A 17,217-nucleotide genomic window follows, 5' to 3' on the forward strand; every position below is an offset into this window, starting at 1 on the left:
TATTGAGCGCTAACTATTTGCCAGAGACTGTTTTAGCCACTGGAAACTCAGCAGGAGCAAAACAAGAAAAAAAAGTCTTCTTAACAGAACTTCATGTTCTCCTGAGGAGATCATCTCCAAGTAAACAAAGAGTCAAAATAATCCAGAGAATCATAAATGATATGAAGAAAACCTACAGGAATAGTGAAATGGCATAAAGGCTAAGAAGGGACAAACCACTGTGATGTGCTCTAGAGGCAACATCTGAAGAGAGATGTGAATCATAAGATCTAGCCATGCAAAGATCTGTGGTAAGAGTTGTAGATAGAGTCATAGCTAGTGCAAAACCTTCAAAATGGTAACAAACTCATTTTTTTTACTTCCTCTCAAAAAAAAAAAGTAATATAGAAGATCATTCTGCTATGAAGAAAACTGTACCGTGAAATCTAAAAGTTTTCTTTTTGGTTATCTGTTTTTTTTTTTCAGATGTTTAATATCCTCAATTATTACACATAATAAAGATGTACTGTTTCAGGGATTTTTAAGCAAATGTGGATCTGAGGGACTTAATTTTCTCACCCATTCATATACCTCAAAGAATGATCATAAGGGAGCAGTTTAAGAAAATTTATAATAGTAATGTTTTTAGTAACAAAAAATTTGTCCTAGAATCTGCATATGTCAAAACATCTCATATATTGACATACTAACTTACTTAAAGGACACATGTTTTAACGTATGTTATATTGTAATTCTTATACATTTTCACATTTTGCACAGACTGACTTTTAAAACAAAATGAAAAGAAAAGAAAACCACTGACGACCCCATAAGGACTTAGCATCCTGTTCGTATCCCCGAGGAAAGCATGAGCTATCTCTTGGAGTAATCATTATAAAACTAAAACTATTTTTCCCAAAATGACATTTTTCCTTTATGGTTATCAGAGGCACAAAATAAGGGATGATAGAAAATGTTCACATATCTCATAGTTACAGGTCTATATTGGTGATCAGAAGGTACTATATATAATATATAGTGAAAAAGTTCATTTTTATTCAAGACAAAACTTTATGCAATTCTCATTTTATAGACACCAAAGCTAAAATATAGTTCTCTGTATTTTATGCCTGTCCTTGGTTCTTTAGGTTTTTTGTCTATAAGTTAAAAATCAATATACTAGATTGGACATAACTTTAAAAATGATTTTTTAAGTGAAAAAATTAACGGTCTGCCAAGGACACCTAGTCTCATTTGTACATATATTTACAATGTTTCTTAAAGCCGGACACAGTTAAATCCATATTAATCTACTGATTTTAATTGTTTGATAGAGGGCCTACAGTTTCAAAGCCTACAGAATGCCCCTGCACCGACTCTGAACTGTTAACACAACTACTTCATATAAAGTCCATATTACCAATCAATGGTCAGATTTTAATTTATACTTAAAATTTCTACCTAAAAATACACACTTAAATACTTGACAACCTGTGTCATATTTATTTTATATTTACATGAAAACCATTATTTGAAAGAAGAGAGGAAAAGATTTTCCTCCACATACTGAATAGTTTCTTCTTGACCTAAACGTATATACATTTAGAGGAAAGGGATAACTGCTCTTTTGCTGTGGTTTGTTTCTACTTAGCCATATTTCTATTCTATTTTAAATACAGACACTTAAAACATTAGGGATAGGAGGAATGTTGGCAACTAGCTGCATTTGCAGAAGGTTACTTGCTGAACAAGCAACAATCCCAGCCCCGTATTCCCATCTTTGTTTATGTCCCCAACTTGGGAGAGGTGCCTTCCCTTGGACCTCTCAAAAGTCGCTCAAAATTGCAAGATGTCCAGCTATTTAGACATTTTCTCCTTTTCACATTCTCTCCTTGTCTTCCACTTATGGAGTAATGAATAGATATTTTTTTCCTCTATGTAGATTTTAAAAATGGAATCATGTCATTATTGAAACTTTTATATTGCATTGACAGAATTTTCACACATAATATCATATATGAAGTATTACATTGATATATTGGTTAAACCAATGAAATTCAGTCTGGTTAGCTTAGGGAAAGGATTTAAAAAGTAAAAAATAAATCAAGTTTTGGTCCAGCAGTGGGAAGTTCTCAAAGTCCCGCTAATATGTTGAAAAATTAATCACTGTATTCAATACTTTTTCTGCAATACTGCAGGAGGATAATAACAGCAATATAGTACTTTCAGTATTTTAATTATAACACTTACAAGTCATATTGATTTATTTGCATAAAAATTTTCTCATTTTAAATAACTTTTGACTTAAAATTTTTTGTTCTGTCCAACACAAAATTCTATTATTAGCCATGAATAAGGCAAGGCGGGATGAAACAAAGTATTTTATTAAACTAAACATTCCATACAATTAGGAGGATGACTTTTTGTATAAAAATATTCATCCTTTTATATAAGCCAAAAAAGGACAGTTTGAAAGAATGCATAAAATTTCTGACAAACCATTTTAGGAACTTTAGAAAAATTTTAATCATTTTTATGAAATATTTCTGCATATTCTCGACTTAAAAACTGAAAGCTATCACAATCCATAAATTAATTTGAATAATTTGCAAATGATTAGATTAAATCTTTTGAAATTTTTGATTATTTTGAGCTATAAAAATGTCAGTTTCATTTAAAAGTGTCAACCAATGTGGTGACTTCCTGGTGTGCATGTTCAGCTATGAGGAGAACCTTAAATGGACTCTTCCTCCCTTGACTTGTAATTACACAGTTATATAAAACATGACATATTTTTACTCAATATGAATCTCTTATAGTATACTGCACTTTTCAGGCTCTAGGAAAAAAATCATAGATAGATTAACTCAATCAAAATGGTTATGCATAGCCCACATAAAAATAGCTATTTTTTTCCTACTACTGTAAAACCACAATTCAAAATTTACAAAATACACTTGGTCACTTACTTTGGTAGAGTTTTCAAATGATTTTCTCTTAACTCCAAGATCCGCAATTTGACAAGTCTGCAGAAGTGAATAGAAAAAAAATTCCTTCTTAACATTTCTCTGTAAAATGATAATCCTATGAGAAAGTCAATTATCACTGCATGAACCAGACAACTGTGTCTGAAAATTACCTATCATGGTTACAGATTTTAAAGAATTCTACAAATTGACTATAAATAGTGTTGCCTCAACATTGGACAATGACAAATAATCGCTTTCCTAAAAACTAAAGACCATTCAAAGATATCATTGGGTCCACGTAATCTAAATTTCAGGCTTTATAAAAATATATTCACTGTTGTTTAATTGTAGATAACAGATAATTTAGTATCTACTTAATACCAGGTGCTGTGTCCACTGGACTATAACAATATTGTCCTCCTAAGAGACTCTAAATGAACTTGTAAAGCAAATAGGACAGCACAGTGGTTAAAGCTTCAGCTTCGTGGTCAGACGAATCCGGATGAAGTCCAGACTCCGTCACAATCTATTGTTGTGACTTTGGGTGCACTAATCAACCTCTCCTAACTTTAGCTTCCCAGGCTGTCACCTACATCTCACACTGACTTGTTAAGCTCTATAGTGGGAGATACACTATTGTTAAAATGTCTGTAACTAAGCTTTAAAATGTACTCAGTTGAGGCTACTTTAGAATGCATATTAATCAGATTCTCTAAATTCTTGGTGTTTTGGGGATATTTCATTATTTGAACTATTTCTCCCATATTTACTTGACTTTTATATACTCATCTAGGTCTCTCTTTCCCCTTTCTTTGTGTTTTGACTCCTACCAGGTTTCTAATTTAATTTTCATTTTAAAACTCTTAATGTCTATATGAAATAAAGTGATCCAGTTATTCAGAGCATGGGTGTATCGCTAGTAATAGAGATTTCTTAAACATCTGTATGTGTCAAATCTTCTCAACATCTGTACTAGTATGAAGATATTTTATGACTTGCTTTGGCTTTTAGGGGTACCAATCTCACATTTTGGAAGGAAATTTAATCATTCTTTTGTTACATTATCCAGCTGAAGGTTAACTTTTTTGTTTTTAGATTACAGTAATAAAATAGAGTGTATCTAGGCAGACAATTCACACAAAATTAAATTCTAATTCCAAGTGGCTTTGGCTTTGGTATTATGTTTTCCGTTTGCCCAAATCTCTTCCTTGACATTAGGACCACTAAAAGATAACTGAGAAAAACTTAAGACCAAAAAGTATAGTTTAGGGTGATAAATATTCTCTGATTGATGAATCAAAAGTATATCTGTAGTTGAAGGCAGTACCAGACAACAGTGATAGTTTATATGAACAAATGGTGAAGTGTCAATTCATCTAGAAACAAGGCAAATGCTCTTTTGAAGATCTGTGAATTTTAAAAACTGTGCAAGTAGATGGTGTTTATAGGTGGTATGATATCCTTATCTGCAAAAGTAACAGAATTTGGGAGATATTGATGTGCTCTCTCCATGTATAAAATGAGGCTGTTATATGTTAAGTGAGTGACTTAATTATTCTACTGAGTTCTTAACACCAATAGATAGGTGTTGAGTTATACCCAACTTATTATTTGAACAATCTCAAAAATTATCACTTGGAAAAATACAGTTGATGATAAATAAAAATATCTTAACTTTTAAGATATATCTTTTATGTATAAAAGAACAGTTCATTGTCAAATACCTAGAAAATATTGAAAAATATGAAGATGAAAATAAAAATTATTCATAATTTCACTTTCAAGGAATCTTGAAATCCTTCAATCTCACTCATATTTTATATTCAAATTAGTGAAAGTTTATATATTTTATTATAATATGCTCCTGAACATAACTTATCATAGGAATTTAAAAAAATTTCCCTAAGCCAGATTATAAATGGACATAGTATTGTCATATGGATGTACCATAATATATCCAACTAATTTAGACAGATGGACGCTTCCCCTTTTTTCATATTATAAATAATGACAGATATCCTTGCCCATAAGTCTTAGTGTGGTATCTGATGAGGATACAGTTTTAGAAATAAACTACAAAGGCAGTAGTTGTAAATATTTTCAAGTCTTTTAAAACACACTGCTCTGCATGAAGGTCCTAACATTCTGCAATTTCATAAGCTGTGTGTGAGAATATCTTTTCTCCTTGTATTGTAAAAACAGCTTTTTAATATGATAGAACACAAAGTTCTTTATTGTCATTTTCATTAGTATTCTTTTATTGTTTGTGAGGACAAACTCTTCATGTGTTCACTAGCAATTTGTACATTTAATTATGAATTTGCTTGTGCATGTCATTTACTCATTTCTTTTCTAATGAGATCTTTGTCTTTATACTCATTTGTAAGAATTCTTTATATATTATGGATATAATTTGCTTTCCACATACAGTGGAAATGTTTTCCCAGGTTCTTGTTTTACCTTAATTTAAAAATCTTTTCTGATATTATTTTATTTTAAATGTATTTATGCAGTTAAAACTATTTATCCACTTATTATATTTTCCTTTGTTTCTAAACTGCAGAGGTATTTCCCAACCCAAGAGCCATAAATATTCATGTACATTTTTTCCAGATTATGTCTGATGCTATTTTTTGGTAGACTTAACTCTTTAATTCACGTGGAATTTATTTGATTATTAATGACATGTAACAACCTAATTTTATTTCATTTTGGAAAATGTCTCATTAATTAACCTTGTCTCACTTAATGAATAATCATGAGTTCTATCTTTAATTATAATTGTCACTTTTGAAGCCTCATCTACTGGAGCTGGTAAAGTACTTACCTATATTGAAATAAAATTTCATCATTTAAGTTTTTTATTCTTACCTTCCAAAATTGGCTGGAAGAAATTCAAGAAAGGCGTCATTCAGGTAGAGCTGGGTCAGATTTAGAAGCTGCGTGAAGCCATCAGGGAGTCTAGAAAGGAGTTAAAGGTTTAGTCACTGCATTGATGTTGCCATAGAAACAGAACAAAAATATATATCTCTAAGGAGAGAAAATAGACGTATAATACATTTTTCAACTCTCTTTTGGTATCATAGTAATGGAAGAATTTATTGAGCATGTTGTTACAGCTTGAAAATTTTGCCTGTTATTAAAATAAATGGCATTTACCCACCTCCACACTGCTCTCCTCTGCTGAGATTTATGTCACAGCGACATCATCTCTTACTGTTGCCTTAACCTTATGCACACCAGTGAGATGTTTTTTTATAGAAATTTCAAGCTGTATGCCATGTTTTGTTATTTTAAATTTAATATTCTTTCTGAACAGAGTATTCAGATTTATAGTCGGGCAAGGATATGTACTTACTCTTTCACTACAACATTAACACTTGTCTGTATGTGATGGCAGTGATGACTAAAATTGCCCAATGGGAAGGAATAAGTATTCTGTACCCCTAACTGGTAATGTATATATGTTGTAGCTCAAATTTTTTCAATTGATTTTCAACAAAAATGACCAAGAACTTTGAAACTATGAATATACAGAATCCTAAATGCCTAACGAGGCATTAAAAGAGTTGAAGAAATGTCCTTTGGGGAAATTTACCAGTTGGATGAAAATTTTATGTGAAATATTTAAGTATTTTTCACCAGAAAGATCTAACTCAAGGATTTTCCTGGAGACTTTTTCTTAGAAGAATATTTAATTTTTTCCTATAATTGAATTTCTATTTAAACATTTTAAAATGCTTTTGTCAACTGGCCAGATAAGACTATGCTCTTCTATAAAATACTTTTAAATTGTGTTCAAATTTGCCTTCACCTCAAATTACAGCCTGTCTCCCCCTTTGCATTTACTGACAAAATTATTTAAAGACCTGCCTATACTCATTGCTTTTTATTACTTGTCAAGCATTGTTTTCTGGCAACTACCCCAACTCTCTTATTGAAACCACACTCGAAAGCCTCCAATGACTTCATTTTGTATCCAGCACTGCCTAGCAACACTTGTAATCGATTGTTCTCTCCTTCCTGGCTTTTGGACCCTCTTTTCCTATTTCCTCTCCATCTCCTCCTGGGAGCCTCTGAGTTTCATCTCGTGGTTTCTCTTCCTACATCCAATCTTCTGTTATGAACTTATATGTCTAAAGGAATATATGTATATCTCACAACCTCATCTAATAAATAGAAGCAGTACCCTTAAAAAAAAAAAAGCCTCTGAATGCCTCTCCCTGACTACCTCATCCTATTTGCCCCTCAAATTCCTGAATGATTATTATTCTGCTTTTTAGTTCTACTACATCTACTTAAATCCCTAAAAAAGTGGTTTTTGTATGGTTTTAAACATTATACAAATCAAATCATGCAATGAATATTTTCCCAAAACTTTTAAAAGTTAGTATCAGAATTGTGAAATCCATCCATTTTGACGTCAATGGCTCATCACCCTAGTATTCCACTGTATGAATATACCACAATTTATTTATCTCTTTTTAATACTATAGTTGTTTCTATTTTATTATAAACATTGTTTCAGTAAATATTTTTTTGACATATGTCCTGGTGTATAGAGATTACTGAAATTATATCCCTCATCATAAGAAATTAAGGTCCCTCAGGAACAGCCCTCAATGAATGATTGACTATAAACACTTCAGCTCCTTCACTCATTGTATTTGATGAGGCTGTGGTACATGTTCAACAGTGTTTTCCAGAGTTCCCAAGAGATTAAGGTCTACTTGTCTATACTAGTAATAGTTTGATAACATACCCTCAACAAGTATTTCTTTAAAAAATGATTTTTATTTATTTATTTGAGAGAGAGAGAGAAATGGAAAGAGAGAGAGAGCAAGCATGAGCGGGGAGAAGGGCAGAAGGAGAGAGATAAGCAGACTCCCTGGAGCTTGAACCCATGACCCGAGATCATGAACTAAACCAAAGTCAGATGCCTAATTGACTGAGCCACCCAGGTGCCCCTCAACAAGTATTTCTAGAGACCAATCTCTTAAATCCAGTCTTAAATTATTTTCTAAACACTCATATCTGGGGAATCCAAATTAAACACAACTAATATTTTTACATTACTTTGTAGGAGTTCTTTCCACCTTGTTAGGGTAGTGCTGTTCTATTGATTATTTTTTGCTGTAAATATCTTGTTTCAGTTTGTATTTTGAAGTTGGACTGTTTTATGTGGCTTCACAGAGGTTGCTTGCATCAGTTTCCCTTAAAGAGAGGTTAAGATTCATGAAAATAGAAAAGGAGAAAGAAGGCAGGGGAATAATGTAGAGGAGTCACTCACCTTAGGGGAGTGACTAAAAGAAGGCAAGCTCTAGGGAAAATACTTTGCGTACAAAGTATTGGGAGTTAAGATTTGAGAGTATCAGTAGGGGGACAGGATTTAGAAGGTGGTGAATGCTTGACTCCAAGGTTTGAATTTTATCCTATAGACTTAAAAAAATCTATGGGAGATTGCTGTTTTTCTCTAAGCTATCTTTTGTTGTAATACATTAGCTCATATCCTGATAGTATGATAGTTTTTATGATAATGGTACAGATGTCCAATAGACGTCAATACATGTTTAATTGTTATCTTACTTTAATGTCCTTATGGTCTCTATACCCACTGGAAAGAAAGTATCATGTATGACTTTTAAAAAAAGAAAATTAATACATGGAAAATGACAAGAATGTTAAAACCTTTGATCTAACAATTTATCTGTAACATGGTAGCTATTACCACATGAAAAAGCTTTAAAATGCTAATTTCCTAGTTATAGGGACAGTTTGAACTATCCAGCTTCCCTTAGTCTACTATTCTGCATATGTATCTGCACTAAATGGTATTACATTATACTACTTCTTTGATCAAATATGTATTTCTTTATTGCTGCTTCTCTGGCAAAGGCTATATTTTTTTTATGCTGCAGGGAAATCTGTTTCTTATATAGAACATTTCTTTAAGGGTTTGAGAATTGACTGCACTGTGCAGGCTCCAATTGTAAAACTGGACTGCTAAAAATAAGTTTTATGAAAAACCAGAATATAAAGTAAGTCAGCCTGGTAATAAACAAAGATGTGTTGACACTTTACATCAAACCTTCTTTTTAAAACATGTAGGGTTAAAGTGCTTATTTATACAGTATGTCCTATTTAATATCATGTATATTTTTTATTTCAGTTTACTTTGACAAGAATTTACTGAATAGTTACTGTGTACTTGGATTCGAAATCAATGTCTTCTTCCTCACTTTCTTTACAGAATTCAACTCATAGATTTAGCAATGTTTTACCAAATCCTTTATAACAGACTGTTCCTACCAAATGCTTATACCAATTGCTTTGTATATGTGTTGGGCATTTTCTATTCCTGGGAAAAGTTATTAAATTCTTTGAAGACAATGAATTTTTTATAATGTCCTCAATGATCCAGTATTATAGATGAAAATATATTATTTGAAAAATATATAAATTCAGTAGGTATGATAAAGAAGATAATTTTATTTATTTTAACTTTAAGGTACAATTGCATAGCCTCTAATAGAAACAATGGCCCTATTTATCAATATTACCATTTCCAGAGGATTATACAAGGAGGGGTGAGGAAGAGGATATTCCCTAGTAAGCTAGGTAAGTTTATGAAGATGACAATCATGGGTTGTCTTTATCTTCCCCAAGCTCTTCAGTGAAATCCAACATTTTACACTAAGTTAGGGAGCTCTCAATAATGAAATGGTTTTACTATCCCAAAATTACTGATAGTTTTCCACATTTGACTGATCTAATGAGAATTCAAAGAAGAAATGTTTTGTAAATGGGTAAATAATTCTCTCTACTAAGAAACACATTCATTTTATCAAACACTTAAATTAAAAGTGGCATATTCAAACGGCAACAAAGAAAGTCTAATACAACAGACACCCATATAGATTAGTGGTTGAACACATGGGCACTGATTTCAGAAGACCTGGGTTTGAATCAGTCTTTCAGTTGTTAACTCTGTGACCTGTCTAAATCTTTGCAAGATTCAATTTCCTTATTTGTATAATGATTACAATATTATCTATTTCCAGAGTTGCTCCAGTGATTAAATGATTACCTTCCCTATAGTAAGAACTCAGTAAGTGAGAACAATTATGTTACTTGTCCTTGGTATTACTTTTATTCTGACCTTTCAATATTAACTAGAAGACTAATTTAAGTACTTTTATTAATGCTACCTTTATTGTTAGAATAGGCAAATTAAGATTGGCTACTGACATCCTTGTTTCAACATTTTTTTCTAATTGCGTTTACTTTAGAAGTTAAATGAAAACATATTACAGGCATTTGACCCCTAATAGAACAGTTAGGCCAAATTACATTATGGGTTTTATAAACTGTGATCAAGGAGCCAATGTAAAATCTCCTACTCTAACTGAAAAGATATTTTGCATTGAAATATTTTAATTTATACATTGTAAAATTATAAAATTAATATAAGATTATAGAATACTTGGAATATAAAGAGAAAAGAAATATATTGCTCATAATTCCACTTTCTTAACACAACCACCATTACTATCTCATGTATTTGTAATTTAGTTTTCAATATGTTTTAACATCACTGCAAAATTATATCAATTTACTTTGTAATTATCTTTCAATTTTACTGTATAACCAGAGTGACTACATAATCTATCATTCAAACTAGGACATTTTTGAGAGTTAAAAGTGAGCTATTATTAATCATAGCACATCAAGAGGGGTAAACTGGGATGACTTGAGCAGACATATGGTTACCCTATATAATCTTTGTATCCATCCAGTAGATATGCCATCATTTATAAGCAATGTCCTTATTGTTATGCATTAAAATGTGAATACAGTGAAAGGATCCCAGGAATTTAAAAGCTATCTTCATGTGTTTCTATCTGTAAAAAAGTATGTAGATAATGTTTACCTACTCTATAAGGTTGCTGTAAAGATTAAAATGAAATAATGTATCTAAAAGCCTAAGACACGACAGGCTATCCTATCAGTAAATGTTGGTTCATGCTTTTCTCATTAAATAGCTTTTCTCAGTTTTATTGTGATAATTTTTACCAGTGACTTGGTTAAGGCATTCAGACTATACTATAAAGTTCCCATCTAAAAGTAAAATATGATGATAATACTCAAAACTATAACTTTTATATTCCAGGGTCTTCATGTCTTATTACTTTGTAGATTTCTTGAGTCAAGAAAACAAAGAGAAAAGCAAGCAAGAAAAAAAAAAAAAAAACAATGAAACCTAAATATGGTTTTTTGAAAAGAGCAATGAAATTGACAACTCTCTAGTCAGACTGATCAAGCAAAAAAAATACAGAAGACATAAATTATGGATGCTAGGAATGAAAGAGAAAGCACCACTAGAGAACCCATAGATATTAAAAGGTTGATCAAAGAATATTATTAAAAAATTAGATGCCAATAAATTTGAAAACTTATATGAATCTACAAATTCCTGAAAATCACCAACTATCAAAGATCACTCAAGAAAAAAACAGGCAATTTGAATGATCCTATAGTTACTTTGGAAATTAAATTTTTAATTAAAAACTTTCCCATCAAGAGAAGTCCAGGCTTAGATGGTAGCACTGGCAAAATCTACCAATATTTAAGGAGGACATAATTTCAATCCTACATGAGCTCTTATAGGAAATAGAAGAGAATGTTTCCCAACTATTTTTATGATGCTGGTTTTATGCTGTTACCAAAACCAGGCCAAGAAATTACAAGAAAGGAAATTTCAGACTAATATGCTTCATGAATATAGACAGAAATATCCTTTACAAAATATTAGCAAATCAGAGTCATTAATTTATTTTTAAGAAGTAATACTTCCTGAGGAAGTAAGGTTTATTCCTGGAATGCAAATTTGGATCAACATTCAAAAACCATTCAATGTAATTCACCATATCATTAGACTGAAAAAGAAAAAAAATATCACGTCAAAGGATGTTTGTAAAAAAAAAAAGACCTTTGACAAAATTCAATATCCGTTGATAATAAGAAGTCTCAGCAAAGCAGATATCGAGGATGTGGGAGACAGTTTCCAAGGTGGCCTCCATAATCCTCAGTTCCTGATGGTCATGACCTTGCATCATCTTTAAGTGTGATAAGACTTGTAACTTGCTTCGAATCAATGGAACTTGGAAAAATATGGTGAGATGTCATTCTCAAAACTATATTACATAATATCGTCTTGCTAGAAGATTAACTCCACTCAGCTGCTGACCTGAAAGAAGCAAGCTGCCACGTTGTGAGCTGCCGACAGAGAAGGTCAACATGGCTGGGAACTGCACCCGCCTCTAGGATCTGGGCCTTGAGCTGACAGCTGGCCAAAAGCTGGGGCTCTCAACTTTACAATAGCAAGTAAATGAATTTTGCCAACAACCTTGGTGAACCTGAAATTAGATTCTTCTTTACCTGAGCCTCCAGATAAGAATGTCTTGACTGATACCTTGATTGCAGCTCAGTGACTCTGAGGCAGGGAACTATGCTACAGCAGGCCCAGGTTCCTGACCCACGGAACTGAGAGATAATATATATGTGTTGTTTGCCACTAGACTAATGGTAATTTCTTACATAGCATTAGAAAACACACAGAGATTATGATATCTAGACTTGGATCTCTGCTGTACTAAGTTCCTGAAAAGGTGGAGTGGCTTAGGAACCATCTGATAGTCAAGAGACTGAACAATGGTTGGGAGGACATCACAGAGAAATCTGAGATTCCCTGTTAAGATTGAAAGCAAAAACCTAAACTTTGAGTAGCCTGCTGGGGAGAGCTCAAAAGGAAATGAGGAATGGGTTCTTGAAAATTTCCTCAACCTGATGAATGACATGAATGAAAAAAACAATAAGTAACAACCATACAGAATAGTGAAAGTCTGAATGGTTTCTTCCTAAGTTTGGGAACAAGGCAATGTCTCTTTTAACCTCTTTTATTCAACATTGTACAGGAGGTCCTATCTAGGGGACAATAAAGAAAGAAAAAGAAATAAATAAAAGGCACACAAATTGAAAATGATGAAAAAAAAAAAAACCCTATTTACATTCACAGGCGACTTGATAGTCTGCATAGGAAATCACCCCAAATCTACAAAATATCTACTAAAATAAGTTAATTTAGTGAGGTTGCAGGATATAAGGTCCATAAAGAAAAATCTATTATAATTCTATGTATTAATAACAACAAACAACTGAGTAACAGAATAATCTTTCACAATTGTCCAAAAAACATGATATACTTAGAATAAGATGAATGAAACATATACAAGATTCATATGCTGAAATCTACAAAGCACTGATAAAATAATTTTTAAAAAATCTAAGCAACTCTAGAGATATACTATTCTCAGCAACAGGAATATTCAATATTTTTGAGATGCTAATTCTGCCCACATTGCTTTATAGATTCAATGTAATCTCTATTAAAATTCCAGAAGGATTTCATATTTTTGTAGACATTAGCAAGCTGATTATAAAATTTATATGGAAAAGTAAAAGTTATAGATAGCCTAAGTAATTTTGATAAAAATGAATAAAGTTGAAGGACTCACATCCCTTGATTGTATGAATTACCATAAAGCTATAGTAATTAAGATAGTATGAAGTGATATAAGAACAGGCATATAGATGAATGTACAAATGGAGAATTCAGAAATAGATCCAAACACATATGATCAATTGATTTACAAAAAAATAGTACTGAAGTAATTTTATGAAGAAAGGACAATATTTTTCAACAAATGGTAATGGAATAAATGGATATCCATATGCAAAAAAACACATCAGTGAGCGAGCATGGGGAGGGATAGGGGGAGAAGGACAAGCAGACTCTGAGCTGAGCATGGAGCCTGACATAGGTTTGATCCCACCACCCTGAGATCATGATTTGAGCCAAAATCAAAAAAAGCTTGACATTCAACCAACTGAGCCATTCAGGCACCCCTAAAAATCAGCCTTAAATAGATCATAGACTTAAGTGTAAAGCCTAAACCACAAAAATTCCAGAGGAAAGCATAGGAAAAAGTCTTTAAGACTATAAATTTAGCAAAGCTCACTTATACAGGAAGAAGCATAAACCAGTAAAATAATTTATGAGCAGCCCTTTGCCAAAATTAAAATCTTCTCCTTGGAAGTCACTATTTAGAAATGAAAAGAAAAGTCATGGAATAGGAGTAATTATTTGCATACAAATAAAGGGCTTTCAGCCAGAATATATAAAGAATCCTTATAATTCAATAATAAGACAGGACAATAAAAACGAACAAGAGATGTGGGGCACCTGGGTGGCACAGTTGGTTAGGCATCTGAGTCTTAGTTTCATCTCAGGTAGTGATCTTAGGGTCATGAGATGAGCCCTGCATCAGCCTCCATGCTCAGCGCAGAGTCTGCTTGAGACTCTCCCTTTCCCTCTGCCCCTCCCTCCAAGCACTCTTTCTCTCTCTAAGAGAAATAAATAAATCTTTTAAAAGAAATGAACAAGAGATTTAAACTCTTACTGAAGAAACAATACAAATTGTGAATACATACATGAAAATAAAAACATGTTACCCGGACATTAAAAATGTAAATTTAAACTACAGTGAAATACCACGATGAAGTACCACTTCTGCTAGTGTAGGTAAAAGTAGAAAAAAGTAAAAAACAGATAACACCAAAATCTGACAAAGATGAGAAACAACAGAAACTCTAATAAAATTGCTGATAGGAAAGGCAATGGGATATAGCTCTTTTGGAAAATGGTTTGGAAATTTCTTATAAAGTCAAACATAAATGTACAGTACTACCCAACATACCACTTCTACATGTCTACCCAACAGAAAACATATGCTGAAACAAACATCCTAAATGTCTATCAGTTGGTGAATACATAAATAAATTGTGGTATTTCCATACAATGGAGTATGATCTAGAAATAAAAAGGAATGTAATACTGAATCTTGAACCAATGTGGATAAATCTCAAAATCACTCTTTTAAGTAAAAGAGGTCAGACACAAAGGTATGATATCACTTATATAGCATTTTGGAAAAGGCAAAACCATGGATGTAGAAACCAGAGAAGTGGATGATTGAGCCAAGGGAACTTTTTGGAGTGATGGAAATCATCCATATCTTATCATGGTGGTAGTGCACCACTGTATATATTTGTCAAAATTCACTGAGCCATACACCTAAACAGGTAAATTTTACTTTATGTAAATTATATCTTAAAAAAACTTTAAAACTAGTACACTACTTAAATTGACTTCTGTGTACTTTATGAATTCCCAAACTACTTAAAGAGTTCAGGGTTAGGCATTTTTTCGTGAAATAAGTCATACTCAATCATCTTTTAAAAAGCTAAATGTATGGAAGGAATTCAGAGACTGCGAATAAAAGTACAGTTTTGAAGCTTTCTTAAAGAGATAAATTATCATCTGATTTCCATTCCCAAAGACCTTATCATGATTTCTAAATAAGATGAGCTCTTAGGATTAAAGAATTAGAAGTCAAAACCATTTATCATCTGCCCTGGATTATTATGACTCCAGTCAAGGACATGGCTGTAGTCTTGATGTGAAAAGTTCGTAATGTCTATTCCTTGTTGAGAGAGTTGCATTCTGGTGTAAGAGTTTCAGGAAATACTTTCACAGTTTTCTTTTTTCTTCCATATTCTACTTTTGAGATAGAAAAGTTGTTCTCTTTCAAACACATTTCTTGATGTTCCACACTTTCTATTAAAGGCCTTAAGTTATTTTACAAATCATTCACTGTAAAGATCTCCATCTAAACTTCAATCTCCTTTTATATTCTCTTCCTAATCTCACGTACAGCTTCTTCTCATGATCCATAGAGAAACCATCCTCATTAATCCCTCTTCTCAATTGTATTGATGAAAATTTTCCCTACAAACTCCCTTTAATAAACTTCCTTTGTTCCTCTAAAAAGCACTCCACTCATTAAATGCCCAACCGGTGGGCTTCTGTTTCTCCCAGTCTCCCCAATTTCATATAAATAGAGGACTTAAGGTTTTTCTCAAATCCTACTGTCAGTTTTGTATAATTATAATGTTAGTCTTACTGAAACTCATTATCTGCATCCCAGTAGTACTGATTTGTTTCAACCTCTTCCAGATATTGCTGCTACTGTCTTTCCAGGTTCTACGCCCATCTCTACTGTTAAATGACCTTAACGCTGAGATTCATGATTTATCCAATCCATTCATTCCATGGTTTCTTGACCTATTTGATTGCATAGTACACATTATCCCTATGACATAACCATAATTTGCCAACACTGACACATGCTGGGTCTCGTCTTCCCATGGCATTTCTCTACTAACAGATCAGAAGCCACAAATACCCCATTTCTGATCACAGCATCTTTACCATCTAAGTATTCCATTCTATTATCCTCATAAAATTATCTTTTTGCTCTTCCTTATACAAAAAAAAACAAAAACAACAATGACAATAAAAACCCAATAGTCCCATTTTCTGGTCATACTGAATTTATTTTTTAGCTAGAACTACACGATCAGCTATTTTAATATCTCAAACTCTTGTACTCCTTGAACTTTCATTAGATCCTTGATGTTAATTTTCCACTGTGATCATAACTAATAACTGTTTCTTTTCAGTGCTCTTTCATGGGATGTTGCCTGAGAGCCACAGGAATATGATGACATAGCTTACTTCAAAGTAATGCCATCTTGTGCCAGTTAGGCCTTCCACATTATTCAGCAATACTTTTGATCATCTTTTGCTAAATTGTTCTGATTTGATTATTTTCCTCATCCTTCTATTAAATTGAATTTTAAATGCAGCTTTAAGAGTTCATTTATTGTGTGAATTTCCTTTATCTGGGTATATCACTATCTAATGGAAACATAAATATAAATAAAATGTAATTATTCATACTCACTTAGAAATGGGATTGACACTGGCTTCAATAATTGTTAAACACTTACAGCACTTAATGTTTTCTGGAAATTCTTGTACACCTAAAATGTAAAAAAATAAAAAATAAAAAAAGCATATGAAACTGTCCCAGCAAAAAATCTTAAAGTTCTAATATTAAGAATAATTAAAACTATGAATTAATACACAGTGTAGATAGAGTATCAATACAGCATCAGGATAATAATTTAAGTAAGTTTAATAATGTAATAATATATTAATGTTACATAATATATACAAACATTTTAAAAATAAAATTTAAATATTTTATCAGAGTAACAGTAAGAAATTGGATATAAAGTTGAGGAC

General features: G+C 32.2%; 1 protein-coding gene across 10 annotated transcripts in view; it reads right to left on the minus strand.

The window, feature by feature from the left end:
• LRRC7 (leucine rich repeat containing 7) overlaps window positions 1-17,217 on the minus strand; it is a 491,773-nt gene that overhangs the window by 232,265 nt on the left and 242,291 nt on the right. For all 10 annotated transcript variants that reach the window (XR_003124468.3, XM_025417997.3, XM_049111806.1 and 7 more), the window contains 3 exons: window positions 16,874-16,952; window positions 5,820-5,909; window positions 2,949-3,005 (listed from right to left, as the gene is read on the minus strand). Coding sequence is in view for 9 of the 10 variants with exons in the window: in XM_025417997.3 (XP_025273782.3) it covers window positions 2,949-3,005; window positions 5,820-5,909; window positions 16,874-16,952 (226 nt within the window). In the remaining variant the exon portion in view is untranslated. The remainder of the gene's footprint in view (window positions 1-2,948; window positions 3,006-5,819; window positions 5,910-16,873; window positions 16,953-17,217) is intronic.

This window comes from Canis lupus, chromosome 6 (genome assembly GCF_003254725.2).
Source record: "Canis lupus dingo isolate Sandy chromosome 6, ASM325472v2, whole genome shotgun sequence".
NCBI classification, from domain to species: domain Eukaryota; kingdom Metazoa; phylum Chordata; class Mammalia; order Carnivora; family Canidae; genus Canis; species Canis lupus.